The 17,500-nt window shown below is 42.5% G+C and overlaps 1 protein-coding gene across 5 annotated transcripts in view; it reads left to right on the top strand.

The window, feature by feature from the left end:
• Positions 1-17,500, top strand: part of LOC127010161 (rab11 family-interacting protein 4B-like) — a 43,556-nt gene that overhangs the window by 25,305 nt on the left and 751 nt on the right. For 3 of the 5 annotated variants that reach the window (XM_050884027.1, XM_050884026.1, XM_050884023.1), the window contains 7 exons: positions 5,477-5,621; positions 13,130-13,233; positions 13,571-13,711; positions 14,113-14,332; positions 14,722-14,866; positions 15,477-15,607; positions 16,512-16,538. In XM_050884027.1, coding sequence (XP_050739984.1) covers positions 5,477-5,621; positions 13,130-13,233; positions 13,571-13,711; positions 14,113-14,332; positions 14,722-14,866; positions 15,477-15,607; positions 16,512-16,538 — 913 coding nt within the window. Of the gene's footprint in view, positions 1-5,476; positions 5,622-6,615; positions 6,707-13,129; positions 13,234-13,570; positions 13,712-14,112; positions 14,333-14,721; positions 14,867-15,476; positions 15,608-16,511; positions 16,539-17,500 lie in introns of all 5 variants that reach the window. The other 2 variants (XM_050884028.1, XM_050884024.1) reach the window with 2 other exon arrangements.

Genomic DNA, 17,500 nt, shown 5'->3' with positions numbered 1-17,500 from the left:
GGGCATCGATCGACTCCAACACACACACACACACACACACACACACACACACACGGACGAGCCAGTGTTCCTCTAGCTATCTTGACACACACACACACGCCCCCACGCCCACGCCTCGAATTGCCACGCCCACCCCCACCCACACCCCACGCCCACGCAAGGGATTGAGTGGGTTGGGTGTGGAGGTGGTGGAAGAGGAGGAGGAGGAAGAGGAAGAGGAGGAGGAGGAGGAGGAATAAGCTTGTCAGCCCAGCAGTTTTGTAGATAATATGGAGGAGGAAGAGGAGGAGGTGACTGGGGTAGGTGTGTGTGTGTGTGTGTGTGTGTGTGTGTGTGTGTGTGTGTGTGTGTGCTTAATGATTTTGCGTGGCCTTGTATGTGTGTGTTATGAGGGAAACCTACACACACACACACACACACACTCATCGTTTTAATATGAATGTTTCTGTTAAAACTTCGCTTTTTGGTGTTTTTTTATATTATAGAAAAAAAAACACGAATTTGAATGTACTATATACGCGTGTGTGTGTGTGTGTGTGTGTGTGTGTGTGTGTGTGTGTGTGTGTGTGTGTTTGGAAAATGCGAAAAATAGTGAATTAGTGGAAGGAAAAGAAAAGAAAAGAAAGGAAAAGAAAGAAAAGGAAAAATATATAGTCAGAATTTATTTACAAGTGAAAGAAAAGAAAGAAAAAGAAAGAAATAAAAAAAAACGGAGAAGAAAACAGTGAAAAAAAGGGAATCTCTACCAAATTTATTCCTTTTCTTTATTTCCTTTTTATTAGTGAGAGAGAGAGAGAGAGAGAGAGAGAGAGAGAGAGAGAGAGAGAGAGAGAGAGAGAGAGCATCCCCATTACCTTTCCCCTTTTCTTCCTCCTTCCTCTCCTCCTCCTCCTCCTCCTCCTCCTACACATTCTCCTTTTAGATGGAGGGAACCACTTTCTCCTCCCACACTATCCTCCACTCCTTTCCTCCACTATTTCCTCCTCCTCGTCCTCCTCCTCCTTCTCCTCCTCCTCCTCCTCCTCTTACTCCTCCTTCTCCTCCTCCTGCTCAGTGACTAACACTAATTCTTCTACTACGTCAGAGAGAGAGAGAGAGAGAGAGAGAGAGAGAGAGAGAGAGAGAGAATAACTTAAGAGGGAGAAGTATAAGATGATGTCAGCAGGTGCGTGATTCTCTCTCTCTCTCTCTCCGACTGACCAATTATTTAGAAGAGTATCGAGAGAGAGAGAGAGAGAGAGAGAGAGAGAGAGAGAGAGAGAGAGAGAGAGAGAGAGAGAGAGAGAGAGAGAGAGAGAGAGAGAGAGAGAGAGAGAGAGATTTGGGGTCTGTTGTGGGCCTGACGTTGCCATGGAAACCGAAGCATCATAGAAAATTGAACTATTGAAAGAGATACTCAAATAAAAGAGAGAGAGAGAGAGAGAGAGAGAGAGAGAGAGAGAGAGAGAGAGAGAGAGAGAGAGAGAGAGATCATGCAAGTTCTCATAATTTTCATCTCAAGGTTTTTAAGAGTGACCAACCAACCCGCGCGTGTGTGTGTGTGTGTGTGTGTGTGTGTGTGTGTGTTTGGAAAGTGGGTTGGAGCACACTTGAGTTTTTAATGCATTGATAAACACACACACACACACACACACACACACACACACACACACACACACACACAGAGAGAGAGAGAGAGAGAGAGAGAGAGAGAGAGAGAGAGAGAGAGAGAGAGAGAGAGAGAGAGAGAGAGAAGTATGTCGTGATATAGAAAGTGCCTCCGTGTGTGTGTGTGTGTGTGTGTGTGTGTGTGTGTGTGTTCGCTACGTCCAGTCAGTTCTTGGTTAGCTTTCGTGCGGTCCATACCGGTGTGCGTGTGTGTGTGTGTGTGTGTGTGTGTGTGTACGTGAAATACCAGTGTGTGCGTTTATATGTACATCAAAACTTACCTTATGTGTACACGTGTGCGCTTATCATTATCATTATTATTATTATTATTATTATTATTATTGTCATTACGTTCGTACTAATTAGATTCGCGTCTAATAACTTCTTAATTATTTCTTAGTGTAATTAACTCCGAGGGTCATTTTCATTGTAATTAACGTTGTTGTTGTTGTTGTTATTTGAGACTTTCATTTATTGTTTAATTTCATTTGTTATTTTTTTTAGTAATTATTATTATTTTTTTTTTTTTTTTAGTGGTTGGTGGAGACGAGTTATAAGTTTGTTTTCTTCTGTTTTTTCTTCTCAATTTTCTTTTCTTTTTTCTTCTCCTTTTTATTTCTTATATTTTTTTTCTTTTTTTTCTTCTTTTTCCTCCTCTTCTTATCTGTTTTTCTCTCTTTCTCCTTTTTATTCTGTTTTCTCTTATCTATTGCTTTCTTTAATCTTTGTTTTTTCTTTTACTTCATTTTCTCTTCTCTTTTCTTCTTTGTCTTCTCTTCTTCTTTTCTTCTCTTTTTCATTTTCTTCTTTCATATTTTCTTCATTTTATTCTCTTATATTCTTCTTTCTTTCGTCTCTCTCTCTCTCTCTCTCTCTCTCTCTCTGTGTACCATCGGAATGTCACTCTTGTTCTTGTCGTTGATGTTGTTGTTGTTGTTATCGATCATCAGTGACGTTATAGAAGGCAGTGACGTCATAGAAAGCAGTGACGTTGTATCATCATCATCATCGTCATCATCAGCGTCACTTGCGTCACTCGAATCACTGAATCATTAACGAAATCTGTGACGTCATTAGCTTCTTGCGTCATCGAATTCTGAGGGGGGATGGATGGGAGGGGGGGGGGAGTGTGACGGGGGTGAGCATTAAGGCATCGCGCACCTTGACTTATGCTATCCTATCTTTAGCTTTATCTTTATTTTTGTTATTTTCTTCGTATTTTATTTGTTTATTTATTTATTTATTTAACTATTTATTTGTGTGACGGATTTGTGCACTGAGGCCATGCGTACCTTAACTTATGCCTCTAATTTCGCCTTTTGACATTATTTTTATTTATTTTTATTTATTTTTATAGTTATTTTTGCGTTTTTTATTTTTCTTTTATTTATGTAACGGATTTGAGGATTGAGGCCTCGCGCACCTTAACTTACGCTCCCTAACTTTACCTATTATGTTTATTTATATTTTATTATTATTATTATTATTATTATTATTATTATTATTATTATTATTATTATTATTATTATTATTACTACTACTACTACTACTACTACTACTACTACTACTAATAATAATAATAATAATAATAATAATAATAATAATAATCTATCCTAACAGCGAGAAATAAGCAGATAAAATAATCCTCAAAGAAAACGTCAACTTCTTAGAGACTTAAAAGGCAAACTAACCCAAACTTACACACCTGTTAGAAGGACCTACAGGTGTGTGTGCGTGTGTGTGTGTGTGTGTGTGTGTGTGTGTGTGTGTGTGTGTGTGTCCCCTGTGCCCGTTTTGACCCCTGGATCGAGGTCAATTTAGGTCAAAAAGATAAGAAAAGAAAATAAGACAAGAAAAGAAAGAAAATTAAAGAAAATGAAGAATCCAGGTTATTTCTCTTATCGGTGAGTGTGTGTGTGTGTGTGAGAGAGAGAGAGAGAGAGAGAGAGAGAGAGAGAGAGAGAGAGAGAGAGAGAGAGAGAGGTCATTTGCTCTTCATCTGTCATGTTTATGCTAATCAGGTGTGGTTTGAGAGAGAGAGAGAGAGAGAGAGAGAGAGAGAGAGAGAGAGAGAGAGAGAGAGAGAGAGAGAGAGAGAGAGAGAGGGAAATCGCAGCCTGGTACGAAACAAACAAACAAACACGCGTAAAAATATCTCGATTTCTCCTCTCTCTCTCTCTCTCTCTCTCTCTGCTGGATCTAATCACGTGACTGAAGAATGAGTGCACATATGTACGTTTTGAATTATGCACACGCTGATTAACTGTCTGTGTGTGTGTGTGTGTGTGTGTGTGTGTGTGTGTGTACTGAAGGGAAAAACTTACATGAGAACTTCACACACACACACACACACACACAAACAAGAATGCGTGTAAACAGTAATTGTAATGATCATTGTGTGTGTGTGTGTGTGTGTGTGTGTGTGTGTGTGTGTGTGTGTGTGTGGTGGCGATGGGTTCGGTAACCTATTTGTGGAGAGAGAGAGAGAGAGAGAGAGAGAGAGAGAGAGAGAGAGAGAGAGAGAGAGAGAGAGAGAGAGAGAGAGAGATGTGGTTTAGCGAAGGGCAAGAATTTGGGATTGCAATGTAGGGAGGGGAGGAGAGGAAGAGGAGGAGTTGGAGGAGGAGGAGGAGGAGGAGGGATGCTGCGGCCGTCATTATGCGGTTAGGGGAGAGGAGGAGGAGAAGAAGAAGAAGTAGAAGAAGAAGAAGAAGAAGGAGGAGGAGGAGGACATAGATAGATAGATTGACATTTATTTATTTTTTCATTTTCTCTCTCTCTCTCTTGCGTCATATTTGTTTATATGACGTTCGGTCAGTGACTTCAACTTCGTCTTAATATTTACTGAGAGAGAGAGAGAGAGAGAGAGAGAGAGAGAGAGAGAGAGAGAGAGAGAGAGAGAGAGAGAGAGAGAGAGAGAGAGAGAGAGAGAGAGAGAGAGAGAGAGAGAGAGAGAGAGAGAGAGAGAGAGAGAGAGAGAGAGTCAGCTGTGAAGGTTTTGAGAGAGAGATTGATGTGTTGCCTGAGAGAGAGAGAGAGAGAGAGAGAGAGAGAGAGAGAGAGAGAGAGAGAGAGAGAGAGAGAGAGAGAGAGAGAGAGAGAGAGAGAGAGAGAGAGAGAGATTATGTATGTATGTATAAGCTTGTGTGTACATAATAATTCCGTATGTGTATATATTTTTATGTGTACCTTAAGATCTATGCATGTATTTCCATATATGTAAATATTTATGTGTATATGTGTGTATATATATCTATGTGTGTGTATGTGTGTGTGTGTGTACCTTAAGATCTATGGATGTATTGAAATCTATGTAAATATTTATGTGTATATGTGTGTGTATATATATCTATGTGTGTGTGTGTGTGTGTGTGTGTGTTTTGTGTGTGTTTACTAATATATGTGTGTTTTTTTCTTCCTTCTTTTCCTCCCTTCTCTCTCCATTCCTTTCCTCCCTCTCTCCCTTTCCTCCCTTATTCACTTTTTCCTTCTCCATATTCTCCTTTCTTCCTCTTTCCTCCTCTCCTCTTCATTCTCTGCCTTTCTTTTTCCTTCTATCTCCTCTTTTACTATTCCTTCCCTCTGTCTCTTCTTCTCTTCCTTCCCTCCATCTCTCTACTTCTCTTCCCCTCTCCTTTTATCCTCTTCTTCCTCTCTTTCTTCATCCTCTTCTTCGGTTAATTTACCTTCCTTAATCTTTCCTATATTTCCTCTCTTTTTCCTCACCTTTCCCTTCTCCCTCTTTCCCTCCTTCCCTTACACCCCTTACCATTCTCCCTCTCCCTCCTCCTCCTCCTCCTCCTCCTCACCCCTTCACCCCGCCCCCCAGCACCCCTAAGCGCGTGGGGGGCACCGCTGTGGCATCCCAGCTATACCGTACTTCGTCCTTCTCCTCGGGGCGTTCCTCCAATGAACCGGACGATATGTACTCAGACGGATCGCTCGAGGAGGACGTCAGCGACCTCAGCCACAAGGTTATACTCACCCCGGGGACCTTAGATGACCCCTGGTGCTTTGTTTGACCTCGGGGGTGCTTGTAGTGACCTCTGGGGCGTTGGGTTTGACCTGTAGTGCCCTTGATATGAGTTTTTTGGCTGTGGAATGACCTCTGGGTAGCTTGTGTGACCCCTGGGGCTTGTGTGACCCCGGGGTGCTTGTAGTGACCACAGGGGTGCTTGGTATGACCTCTGGGGCTTCTGAAATGACCTCCTCCTTCTCCTCTTCCTCCTCCTCCTCCTCTTCCTCTTCCTCCTCCGCCACCGACACCGCCTTGCATGCTTTCATTATTATTATTATTATTATTATTATTATTATTATTATTATTATTATTATTACTCTTTATGCCTTCGTTTTTGCTTTCAGATCCAGAAGTCATTGGCTGATTATTATTATTATTATTATTATTATTATTATTATTATTATTATTATTATTATTATTATTATTATTTGCAGGGTGAGTTTGCTTGCTTAGATCTTGTTGGTGTGTTTGTGTGTTGGTTAACTTACTGGTGGTGGTGGTGATGGTGGTGGTGGTGGTGGTGGTGATGGTGGTGGCGGTGATGCTTGTTGTGGTAGATTTGCATGTATAAATTAACCCTCCTCCTCCTCCTCCTCCTCCTCCTCCTCCTCCTCCTCCTCCTCCTCCTCCTCCCCCTTCTTCATCTTCCTTTCTTCTTTCCTTTCTTTCTCGTCTTTCATTCATCTCCCTGCACTCTTTTTCCTCCGCTTCCTCCTCCTCCTCCTCCTCCTCCTCCTCTTGTCTTCTCCTCTTCCACTTTCACTGACTCCTCCCATATCCTGCTCTTCTTCTTCCTCTTCTTGCTCCTCCTCCTCCTCCTCCTCCTCCTCCTCCTCCTCCTTACCTCCATATCCTCTTCCATTATCTTCCTCCTTACACTCCTCTTCTATAACTTTCTTACCTCTTCCATCCTTCCTCCTCCTCCTCCTCCTCCTCCTCCTCCTCCCAAGGTCAGAGCAGGCTCGTCAGCAGGCAGGTGAGGAAGACCTTCTCCACCTGGATCCTGACCTGCACGATGACCCCCAATACCTGCAGGTCAAGGTAGGTCAGGGAGTTAGGGACCTGCAATAACGAAGGTCAGGGAACGTCAGGAATGGAATTGGAATGTTAGGAATCGGCTGGGAATGGGTCAGGAATGGCTTGGAATGGATTAGGAATATGATGGGAATGGGTAGGAATGACTTGGAATGTCAGGAATAGATTAGGAATGTCAGGAATGGATTGGGAATATCAGGAATGGAGTAGGAATATCAGGAATTGACTTGTAATGGATTAAGAATGTCAGGAATGGATTAGGAATAGACTTGGAATGAATTAGGAATGTCATAATGGGTTAGGAATGACATGGAATGGATTAGGAATATCAGGAATGGCTTGACTACTTTAGGACTAGGAACAGATAGGAATATTGAAAGAAAAAAAATAGATGAAAAACAACAAAAATAGGAATGGGAATCAGGAATAAGAGGAATAAATAGGAATAAGAAAGAAAATAAATAAAAACTGGAATAGAAAGAAAAAAATGTTAAAGAAAATAACAAATTAAAAGGAAATAAAAGAAAGATGAGAGAGAGAGAGAGAGAGAGAGAGAGAGAGAGAGAGAGAGACAATGGCAAAATGGCGTCCCCTCATTATTACTTATTATATCAACACCTATTTCCTTCCTGTCTTTAATATCTCTCTCTCTCTCTCTCTCTCTCTCTCTCTCTCGCTCTCTCTCTCTCTCTTCCTCCTCCTCCTCCTCCTCCTCCTCCTCCTCCTCCTTATGCACTTGTCGCCTCCTCCTCCTCCTCCTCCTCCTCCTCCTCCTCCTCCTCCTCCTCTTCCTCAGTCTTCTTCAGTCCATTGTGCTGTGTGTATCTCCCTCTCTCTATATATCTCTCTCTCTATTAAAGCGAGAGAGAGAGAGAGAGAGAGAGAGAGAGAGAGAGAGAGAGAGAGAGAGAGAGAGAGAGAGAGAGAACGATTTGGAATTTTGTGTGTGTGTGTTGGGGGGGGGGGGGGTTTGGGCAGAAGGGAAGGAAATAAAGACAGAAAGAAAAAAAATATAGTGAGTGAGAAAGTGAGAAAGAAAGAAAATGAACTGGATTAAAGAAAGTGATAAGGAGAAGAGGAAGAAGAAAGAAAAAAGAAGAAGAAGAAAAGAAGAGGAAGAAGAAGAAGAAGAAGAAGAAGACACCTACTTTTGCATACCTTTCTGATAACACTATCTCTCTCTCTCTCTCTCTCTCTCTCTCTCTCTCTCTCTCCTTATCGCATGTTCTTTAAATCTTTTCTCCTCCTCCTCCTCCTCCTTCTCCTTCTCCTTCTCCTCCTCCTCCTCCTAATCCTCTTCTTCCTCCTCCACCTGTTTCTACATTCCTTCTTACCTCCTCCTCCTCCTCCTCCTCCTCCTCTTCCTCCTCCTCTTATCAGATACAGATAATCATATTGGTGTTGTTATTGGTGGTGGTGGAGGTGGTGGTGGTTATCGCAACACCAAAAGGGCTGCTGCCTCACCACCACCACCGTCACCACCACTCCTCCCAAGATGGTGGTGAGGAGAGGAGCTGCGTGTCATCACCTCCATCACCACTTCATCACCAGTTCATCACCACCGCCATCATCATCACCACCTTCCTGTTTTCTCTCTATTAGTGAAAGTGAGAGAGAAAAAAGAGATGGAGGAGAGAGAGATAGAGAGAGAGAGAGAAAGTGTGCGTAAATAAAGGAAAAAGAAGAAGAAGAAGAAAATGAAGAAATTAAGAAAGTCTGTGAAAGAGAAAGAAAGAAAGAAAGAAAGAAAGAAAGCAGGGCGAAAAAAGTGAGTGAGTGAGTGAGAGAGAGAAAATTAAAGAAAGAAACGAAGAAGAAGAAGAAGAAATAAAGAAAGTGTGAGAAAGAAAGAAAGAAAGAAAGCAGGGCGAAGAAAGTGAGTGAGTGAGAGAGAGAAAATTAAAGAAACAAAGAAGAAAAAAAGGAAAATGCGAAAGAGAAATAAAAAAAAAATAGCGAATGAGGAATAAGGAAAAAAAGAAGCGAAGGAGAGAATAAGAGAAGGAAAAGAAAGAAAAGAGGAGAGGAAAAGAAAGAGAAAGAAAGAAAAAGAAATAAATAAAGAAAATAAGTTTGAAGTGACATTGAAGTCAAGTATCTCTAATCTTTTCTCTCTTTCTTTCTTTCTCTCTTTCTTTCATTCTTTTATTTATCAGAATAGGAAAGAAATATCAGTTATACACATCCTTTCTCTCTCTCTCTCTCTCTCTCTCTCTCTCTCTCACGGATAGGATGTCCAATGACGATCAGAGGTATCGAGAGAGAGAGAGAGAGAGAGAGAGAGAGAGAGAGAGAGAGAGAGAGAGAGAGAGAGAGAGAGAGAGAGAGAGAGAGAGACGTTTTCAAGGACTGTCTTTCTTTGTTGATGTTATCATTATTATTATTATTATTATTATTATTATTATTATTATTATTATTATTATTATTATTATTATTAATATTATTATTATTATTATTATTATTATTATTACTCTCTCTCTCTCTCTCTCTCTCTCTCTCTCTCTCTCTCTCTCTCTCTCTCTCTCTCTCTCTCACACACACACACACACACACACACACACACACACACACACACATCCTCTTCCCTCTTATACCCTTCCCAACTCCCCTCTCCCTCTCCCCCCCTTCTCCTCCTCCTCCTCCTCCTCGTGCCTCAGTTTGCCCGGGAGTGCCAGAGAGGGTGCCACGCCTAGTCTGGCTCCTCTAGTGTAGTGCCACAGTGCCATAGAGGAATAGAGAGTGTGTGTAGAGTTATTCATATAGGTTTGAATATACGTGGTGAGGAAGAGGAAGAGGAGGAGGAGGAGGAGGAGAAGAAGAAAGGAGGAGAGGAAGAAAGGAAATTAATAAGTGTTGAAATTCGTGATGAGAAAGTTTGAGAATTAGAGAAAAGGAAAACTAAGCGAAGGAAAGTGAGGAAAAGAAAGGAATGTAAGGAGGAGGAGGAAGAGGAAGAAAGGAAGAGGAGGAGGAGGAAAAGAAAGGAATGCAAAGGAATGCGTGAGTGAACTTTGTGACTCATTTTAGGCGTTGAAAATTGTTATAAAAGAAAGACTGAGAAGGAAAGGAGAGGAGAAAGAAGGAAGGAATTGAAGAAGATGAAACGGAGATAGAAAGAATGGAAAGAAGGAAGGAAAGGAAAAGAAAGAAGGAATTGAAGGAGATGATAAAAAGGAGAAAGAAAGAAAGGAAAGGAAAAGAAAGAAGGAATTGAAGGAGATGATAAAAAGGAGAAAGAAAGAAAGGAAAGGAAAAGAAAGAAGGAATTGAAGGAGATGATAAAAAGGAGAAAGAAAGAAAAGGAAGGAAGGAATGCAGAGGAGTTAAAATCTGTTATGAAAATGAGTTAGTGAAGAAAAACGAATTAAAAGAAGAGAGAGAGAGAGAGAGAGAGAGAGAGAGAGAGAGAGAGAGAGAGAGAGAGAGAGAGAGAGAGAGAGAGAGAACATGAGCCAGAATAGAGAGAATTAGCTCTAAAACATAATGTGTGTTTGTGTGTGTGTGTGTGTGTGTGTGTGTGTGTGTGTGTGTGTGTGTGTGTGTGTGTGTGTGTGTGTGTGTGTGTTTACTGAGAGACGGACAGAGTTAAACAGGAAGAGAGAGAGAGAGAGAGAGAGAGAGAGAGAGAGAGGATATGTGTCACGTGACCTTCAACTAACCCAGAAGAGGATTGACTTAAGAAATAATAATAATAATAATAATAATAATAATAATAATAATAATAATTTTTCTTCGTTTTAACAGTGACGGGAAAGTGAAAATATTAGAAAGAAAAGAAAGTGAAAGAAAGATAGTGAAGTGAGAGAAAAAGAAATAAAATAAAATAGGAAGGAAAAAAAAGACAAAGACACAGGAAACGGAAATGTGATAAAGAATAATAATAATAATAATAATAAGAAGAAGAAGAAGAAGAAAAAGAAAAAAATTAAAGAAAATGAACAGAGAGAAAATGATTAACAGATGAAATAAAAAGAGAGAGAGAGAGAGAGAGAGAGAGAGAGAGAGAGAGAGAGAGAGAGAGAGAGAGAGAGAGAGAGAGAGAGAGAGAGAGACACTCATCCCTCCTCTCACCATGAACAAAATTAGCGAGGAAGAGGAAGAGGAGGAAGAAGATGAAAAGAAGAAGAAAAAAGAAGAAAACAAAGACTTAGAAACACTCACCAAAGACCTCAACACCAGAATGCACCTCCACTCAACACCACCACCACCACCATCACCACCATCACCACCACCACAAACACCACTCACCACCACCACCAAGGACCCAATGCGAGACTCCCTCATGTCGAACAGTGATGATGAGGGTGATGAAAGTGGTGATGAAGATGGTGTTGACGGTAGTGGTGAAGGGTCAGGTCACTTCAACAACACCCTTGACCTGGAGTTTGATCTCTGGGAAGGGCAGTTCGAGATTTCAAGACCTCGGTACCCACCCTCGTACTCGTACTATAAAGATATTGTTAAGACGGTGAGTGAGGGAGAGAGGAGGAGGAGGAGGAGGAAGAGGAAGAGGAAGAGGAGGGAGGGAGGGAAGGAGGGAAAACGTGTGTGTGTGTGTGTGTGTGTGTGTGTGAGAGAGAGAAAGATTATGCGTATGTGTGTGTGTGTGTGTGTGTGTGAGAAAGATTGTATGAGAGAGAGAGAGAGAGAGAGAGAGAGAGAGAGAGAGAGAGAGAGAGAGAGAGATGATGATGATAGTTTGAACTTAAGAAAAGGAAAGAATGTTAAAATTAATAAAAGAAAAAGAAAGTAGATTGGTAAATGAATTGATTGAAAGGGAAGGGAAGGGAAAGGAAGGCAAGGTAAGGTAAGGTATAGGAAAGTAATTTAGTGTAGTTAGGTAAGGTAAGGTAAGGAAAAGGGAAGGGAAGAGAAAGAAAGGGAAAGGAAGATAAGGAAAGGGAAGGGAAGGGAAGGGAAGGGAAGAGTAGAGAAGGAAAGGAATGGGAAAGGAAGGGAAGGGTATAGGAGGAAAGGGAAGGGAAGAAGGGGATTATAAGGCAAGGTAAAGGGAAGGGAAGAAAAAGGAAGGGAAGGGAAAGTAAGGTAAGGTAAGGTAGGAAAGTAATTAGTCATTCCTTAAGCTTAATTACCTTAATTAGCCCGCAAGTCACCTGTCCCGTACATCCTACCTGTGTGTTTGTCAAGGTGAGTGTGTTTGTTTGTTTGTTTGGGGGCTTGGTTCTCTGTTTGTGTGTTTGTACGTTGGTTGGTGTTGGTGTTTTTTCTTAATATTATTGTTTGTTTTTCTTCTTTTTCTTCTTTTTTGTCATCTTTGTTTTCTTCATTTTCTTTTTTTTCTTTCTTTTTTTAATCCTCTTTTCTTCATCTTCTTTTTCTTCTTTTTTGTCATCTTTTTTTGTCTTCATCTTTTGTTTTCTACCTCTTCATTTTTAATCTTCTTCTCTTCATCTTCTATTTGTTTTTTTCTTTTTTATCATTTTTTTGTCTTCATTTTCTTTTCTTCCTCTTCTTTTTTAATCGTCTTCATCTTTTACTTTTCTTCTTTTCTTCTTTGTTTCCTTATTTTTGTCCTCTTTTTCCTCCTCTCTGGTATTTTTTCTCCCTTTTCTTCTCCATCTTCTCTCTTTATTTCCTTCTTCTTCTTCTTCTTCTTCTTCTTCTTCTTCTTCTTCATTTTCTTCCTTGTTATCCTCCTTGTCCTTTTCTTCTCCATCTTCTCTCTTTATTTCCTTCTTCTTCTTCTTCTTCTTCTTCTTCTTCTTCTTTTTTCTTCCTTGTTATCCTCCTTGTCCTTTTCTTCTCCATCTTCTCTCTTTATTTCCTTCTTCTTCTTCTTCTTCTTCTTCATTTTCTTCCTTGTTATCCTCCTTGTCCTTTTCTTCTCCATCTTCTCTCTTTATTTCCTTCTTCTTCTTCTTCTTCTTCTTTTTTCTTCTTTGTTATCCTCCTTGTCCTTTGTCACATCTTCTTTCTTCTTTTATGGGTAGCCATTGTTATTATTAAGAAAAATATACATGTGCTTTAACTAATTATATAACTTCTTTAATTACTATAACCTCAATAATTAAATTCTTTGGCATTATAAAAATTGGATATATATTAAGAAATTATGTGTTACGACTACCAAATTGCCCTTTTTCTCCTCTTTCTCCCAATATATAACACTACTACTACTACTACTACTACTACTACTACTACTACTACTACTACTACTACTTCTACTTCTACTTCTTCTTCTTCTTCTTTAATTACTATAACCTCACTGATTAAATTCTTTGGCATTATAAAAATTGAATATATATTAAGAAATTATGTGTTAGAACTACCAAATTGCCCTTTTTCTCCTCTTTCTCCCAATATATAACACTACTACTACTACTACTACTACTACTACTACTACTACTACTACTTCTACTTTTACTACTACTACTACTACTGCTACTACAACTTCTACTACTTCTACAGGTTCAAATGCTACAGCAGCAGGTCGGCGTCTTGGCAGAGAACCAGAGTAACACAGATGACCGATTTTCGAGAGTCAGACAGGACAACGCCGCGTACCAGGAGAGGTGAGAGAGAGAGAGAGAGAGAGAGAGAGAGAGAGAGAGAGGGAGAGACAGTATCAACAAGAGAAAGAGAAAAAGAGAAAGAAAGAAAGAAAGGAAAAACAATGTGTATTCGTGTGTGTGTGTGTGTGTGTGTGTGTGTGTGTGTGTACCTATACTACCCATGTGCGTGCGTGTGTGTGTGTGTGTGTGTGTGAGAGAGAGAGAGAGAGAGAGAGAGAGAGAGAGAGAGAGAGAGAGAGAGAGAGAGAAAAGGAAAGAAAAAGAGAGAAAAATGGTATATATGTGTGTACCTATACCCCCATGTGCGTGTGTGTGTACGTGTGTGTGTGTGTTGCAGGGTTGTGATGCTGGAGGAACAGCTTCGAGAGGCGGAACACAGGCATGAGGAGCGGCGCGCGGAGGAGCAGCGGCGGAACAGGGAGCTGCTGGCCAGGGTGGAGCGGGAGAAACAGCTCACCGTCGAGAACTTCACCATCAAGTAAGGGAGAGCGTGTGGAAGGAAGGGAGATTAAGGGAGGAAGTGGAAAGAAGGGTAGGTAAGATGAGGGTTAGAGGAAGAAAGTTGGGTTCAAAAAGGGAGTTAAATGAAGGAAGGGAGAGGAAGAGGGAGGGAGGGAGGATAGAGTGAATAAGGGAGGGAGGGAAAGGGAGAATAATGTGAGAGTTAATGGGAGAAAGTTGGGTTAAAAAAAGGGAGTAAAATGAAGGAAGGGAGAGGAAGACAGAGGAAGGGAGATTAGACGAATAAGCGAGGGAGGGAAACACTACCACCACTACTAATACTACAATATACCCCTCCACTACAACTACTACTACTACTACTACTACTACTACTACTACTACTACTACTACTGCAATCTCTACTCCCTTCCCCCTCAGACTGGCCAGCTTAGAAAAGGACAAAGTTGCCCTCGAGGAAGAAGCGCGCAGGACCAAAGCAATTCTCGACAAATTGCAGAAAGAGAAGGAGAGTCTTGAAGATCGAGTGTCCGAAGCGGAGTTCACGGCCTCAGCGCTGCACCAGGAGAACGTGAAGATGGCAGAGCAAGGGAGAAGAAGGGAGGATGAAGGCAGGGTGGAGAGGGAGAGGAGTGCACAGGTGAGGGAGAGAGAGAGGAAGGGAGAAGAGTTGATTGGGATGAAAAGAGAAATGAGATGAGTGAGATTTGGATGCTGTGAGAGAGAGAGAGAGAGAGAGAGAGAGAGAGAGAGAGAGTCGGTCAAATTACCTTTCTTTACCTTTCCTTCCCATCCCTTCCCTTCCAATCCCTTTTCTTCCCTTCCCTTTCCTTCCCTTCCCTTCCCTTCCCATCCATTCCCTTCCCTTCCCATCCATTCCCTCTCCTTCCCATCCCTTCCCATCCCTTCCTTAACCTTACCTTACCTTACCTATCCTAACCTTACCTTACCTTGCCTTACCTAACCTAACCTAACCTAACCTTACCTTACCTTACCTTACCTTACCTTACCTTACCTCTCTCTCCACAGGTCATAGAGGAATTGAGGTGCGAGATCGAGAGGCTGCGAGCGGAGGAGGAGGCCGCGAGGAAGAGGTCACCCAGCGTGGAGGCCAGCGGCTCGCCACCCCCGGAGGTGCAGGCTACGCTGAAGAGGCTAAGGGAGGAGAACAAGGGTAAGGAGGAGGAGGTAGAGGGTAGGAAGAGAAGGAGGATAAAAACTGGTTTGCTAGAAAGAGGAAGAAGAGAAGAATAAGAAGAGAGACAAGAGGATAGGAAAAGAGAAAGAGAGGAGGAGGAGGAGGAGGAGGTAGGAGGTAGGAGGAGGAGGAGGATAAAAATTAGTTTGCTAGAAAGAGGAAGAAGAGAAGAATAGGAAGAGAGGAGGAGGAGGAGGAGAACTTTATGTATGGAGAAGGAATGGAAGAATATTTGCTCAAGGAAGAAGATAGGAAGAGAGAAGGAAGAAGTGGAGGAGGAGGAGGAGGAAAGAAAAAAAAATAGACTAGCTAGAATGAAAACAAGAAAATGGGAGAAACACACAAACAAACACACAAACAGAAAGAAGAAGAGGAAGAGGAGGAGGAGGAGGAGGAGGAGGAGGAGGAGGAGACAGTTGAATGAATGGCGTCACTGTTCAAAGACATAGCAATAGTAGTAGTCATAAGAAGAAGAAGAAGAAGAGGAGGAGGAGGAGGAGGAAGTAGAAATGGAGAGTCCCCAATTGAACCACTACCTCCACCTCCTCCACCACTATCACCAGCTCACCTCCACCTCCCTCCACAGGCCTCGCGGAGCAGGTGGAAGACTTGCAGGCCCAGCTCCTTACATCCCACCTGGAGGAAGGGAGAACGCTGGTGACCGCTACAAACAACAACTCCCTGGCGGCGGAATTTGAAGCCATGACGAGCGAAGAGGTAAGGGAGGGAGAGAGAGAAGGGAAGGGAGAGGGAGGGAGGGAGGGAGGGAAGGGAGAGAGAGATAGGGAGGGAAGGGAGTGTGTGTGTGTGTGTTAGAGTGTGAGAGAGAGAGTGTGTGTGTGTATGTGAGACAGAGAGGGAGAGGGAGAGAATGGAAGGTAAGGGAAAGGATTGAGAGAGAGAGACAGAGGGAGAGGAATGGAGTGAAGAAGGGAGGAAGAGGAGGAGAAGGAAGAAGAGGAAGAGGAGGAGGAGGAGAATGAAGGAGAGGAACTATTTGTGTGATTTTGTGAATATTGACACTTCTAATTGGCACTCAAATTGGTGATGAAAGTGGTGATGAAATGGTGATGAAGAAGGGAAGATCAACACCATTAATCGTCCTCCTTCTTCTCCCTCTTCATCACCACCATCACCACCATCATCACCACCTTTCATCACCAATTTTCATCACCACCAAAATTTTGATTATTATTAACTTGCTTAATTTTATTTGTTTATTTTTTTTGCTATGCCTGAGTGTTTGTAATTGAGTGTATTTTATTATTATTATTATTATTATCATTATTATTATTATTATTGAGAGAGAGAGAGAGAGAGAGAGAGAGCAGTCATTTTAGCACTAATAATAATAATGATGATAATAATAATAATAATAGTATTTTTTCACATGTAGTAAGATATTCGAGCCATCACCTGCTTTCTCTCTCTCTCTCTCTCTCTCTCTCTCTCTCTCTCTCTCTCTATCCATTTCCTTCTCTTCCATTCCCTTTCTTTCCTCTCCTCCTCCTTCTCCTCCTCCTCTCCTCTCCTCTCCTCTCCTCTCCTCCTCCTCCTTCTCCTCCTCCTCCTCCTCCTCGCACACTGTCACTCAGCACCCCGTTTTCTTTCTCTCCTTTAGGGCAGTCGCAGTGAGACAATCGAGAAGGTATTGTAATTTTTAAGGGAGACTCGCCTACTTTTTTTGGCTTGCATGAAGACCCCCGCCCGCTGCCCCTTCCTCCCCCTTCCCTTCCCTTCCCTTCCTTTCCCTTTCCCTGCTAGCTGCCCCTTTCCTGCCCTTCCCCATCCCCTTCCCTTGCCAGCTGTCCCTCCCCCTTCCCTTTCTTCCCCTTCCTTTCCCTGCCAGCTGTCCCTCCCCCTTCCCTTTCTTCCCCTTCCTTTCCCTGCCAGCTGTCCCTTCCTTTCCATTTCCTTCCCCTTCCTTTCCCTTCCCTGGTAGCTGCCCCTTTCTTCCCCTTCCCTTCCCCTTCCTTCTCTTGCTAGCTGTCCCTCCCCCTTCCATTTTCTCCCCTTCCTTTCCCTGCCAACTATCCCTTCCTTTCCATTTCCTCCCCTTCCCTGCTAGCTGCCCCTTCTTTCCTTTTTCCTTCCCCTTCCTTCCCTTGCCAGCTCTCCCCTTCCCTTACCTTTCCTTCTTGCCAACTGTCCCTTCCCCTTCCCTTGCCAGCTTCCCCTTCCTTCCCTTGCTAGCTGCCCCTTCCCTGCCCTTCCCTTGCCCTTTCTTTCCTTTCCCCTGCTAGCTGCCCCTTCCCCTGTCCCTCTGCTGCCCCTTCCCTGCTGTCTGTCCCTTTCTTGCCCTTCCTTCCCCTGCCAGCTGCCCCTTCCTTCCTTTTCCTTTCCTTCCCTTCCCCTTCCTTCAATGCCTCTTGCAGTCTTTTTTCTTCTCTCTCTCTCTCTCTCTCTCTCTCTCTCTCTCTCTCTCTCTCTCTTAATTTTCGTCTTTTTTTCTCTTTTATTCTCATTTCTTCTTCCTCCTCCTCCTCCTCCTCCTCCTCAGCAGCTACCCCCCTCCCCTTCCCCCTCCCCCTAAACCCCCCTAACTAACCCCCCCTAACCTCGTATTAACCAGTTTGTTCGTATGTTTGTGTGTTTACTAATAGCTACCCT

Source organism: Eriocheir sinensis, chromosome 42 (assembly GCF_024679095.1).
Source record: "Eriocheir sinensis breed Jianghai 21 chromosome 42, ASM2467909v1, whole genome shotgun sequence".
NCBI classification, from domain to species: Eukaryota; Metazoa; Arthropoda; class Malacostraca; order Decapoda; family Varunidae; genus Eriocheir; species Eriocheir sinensis.
Note: the sequence above shows the minus strand (reverse complement) of the source record. Positions and strands in the feature narration are given on the sequence as shown.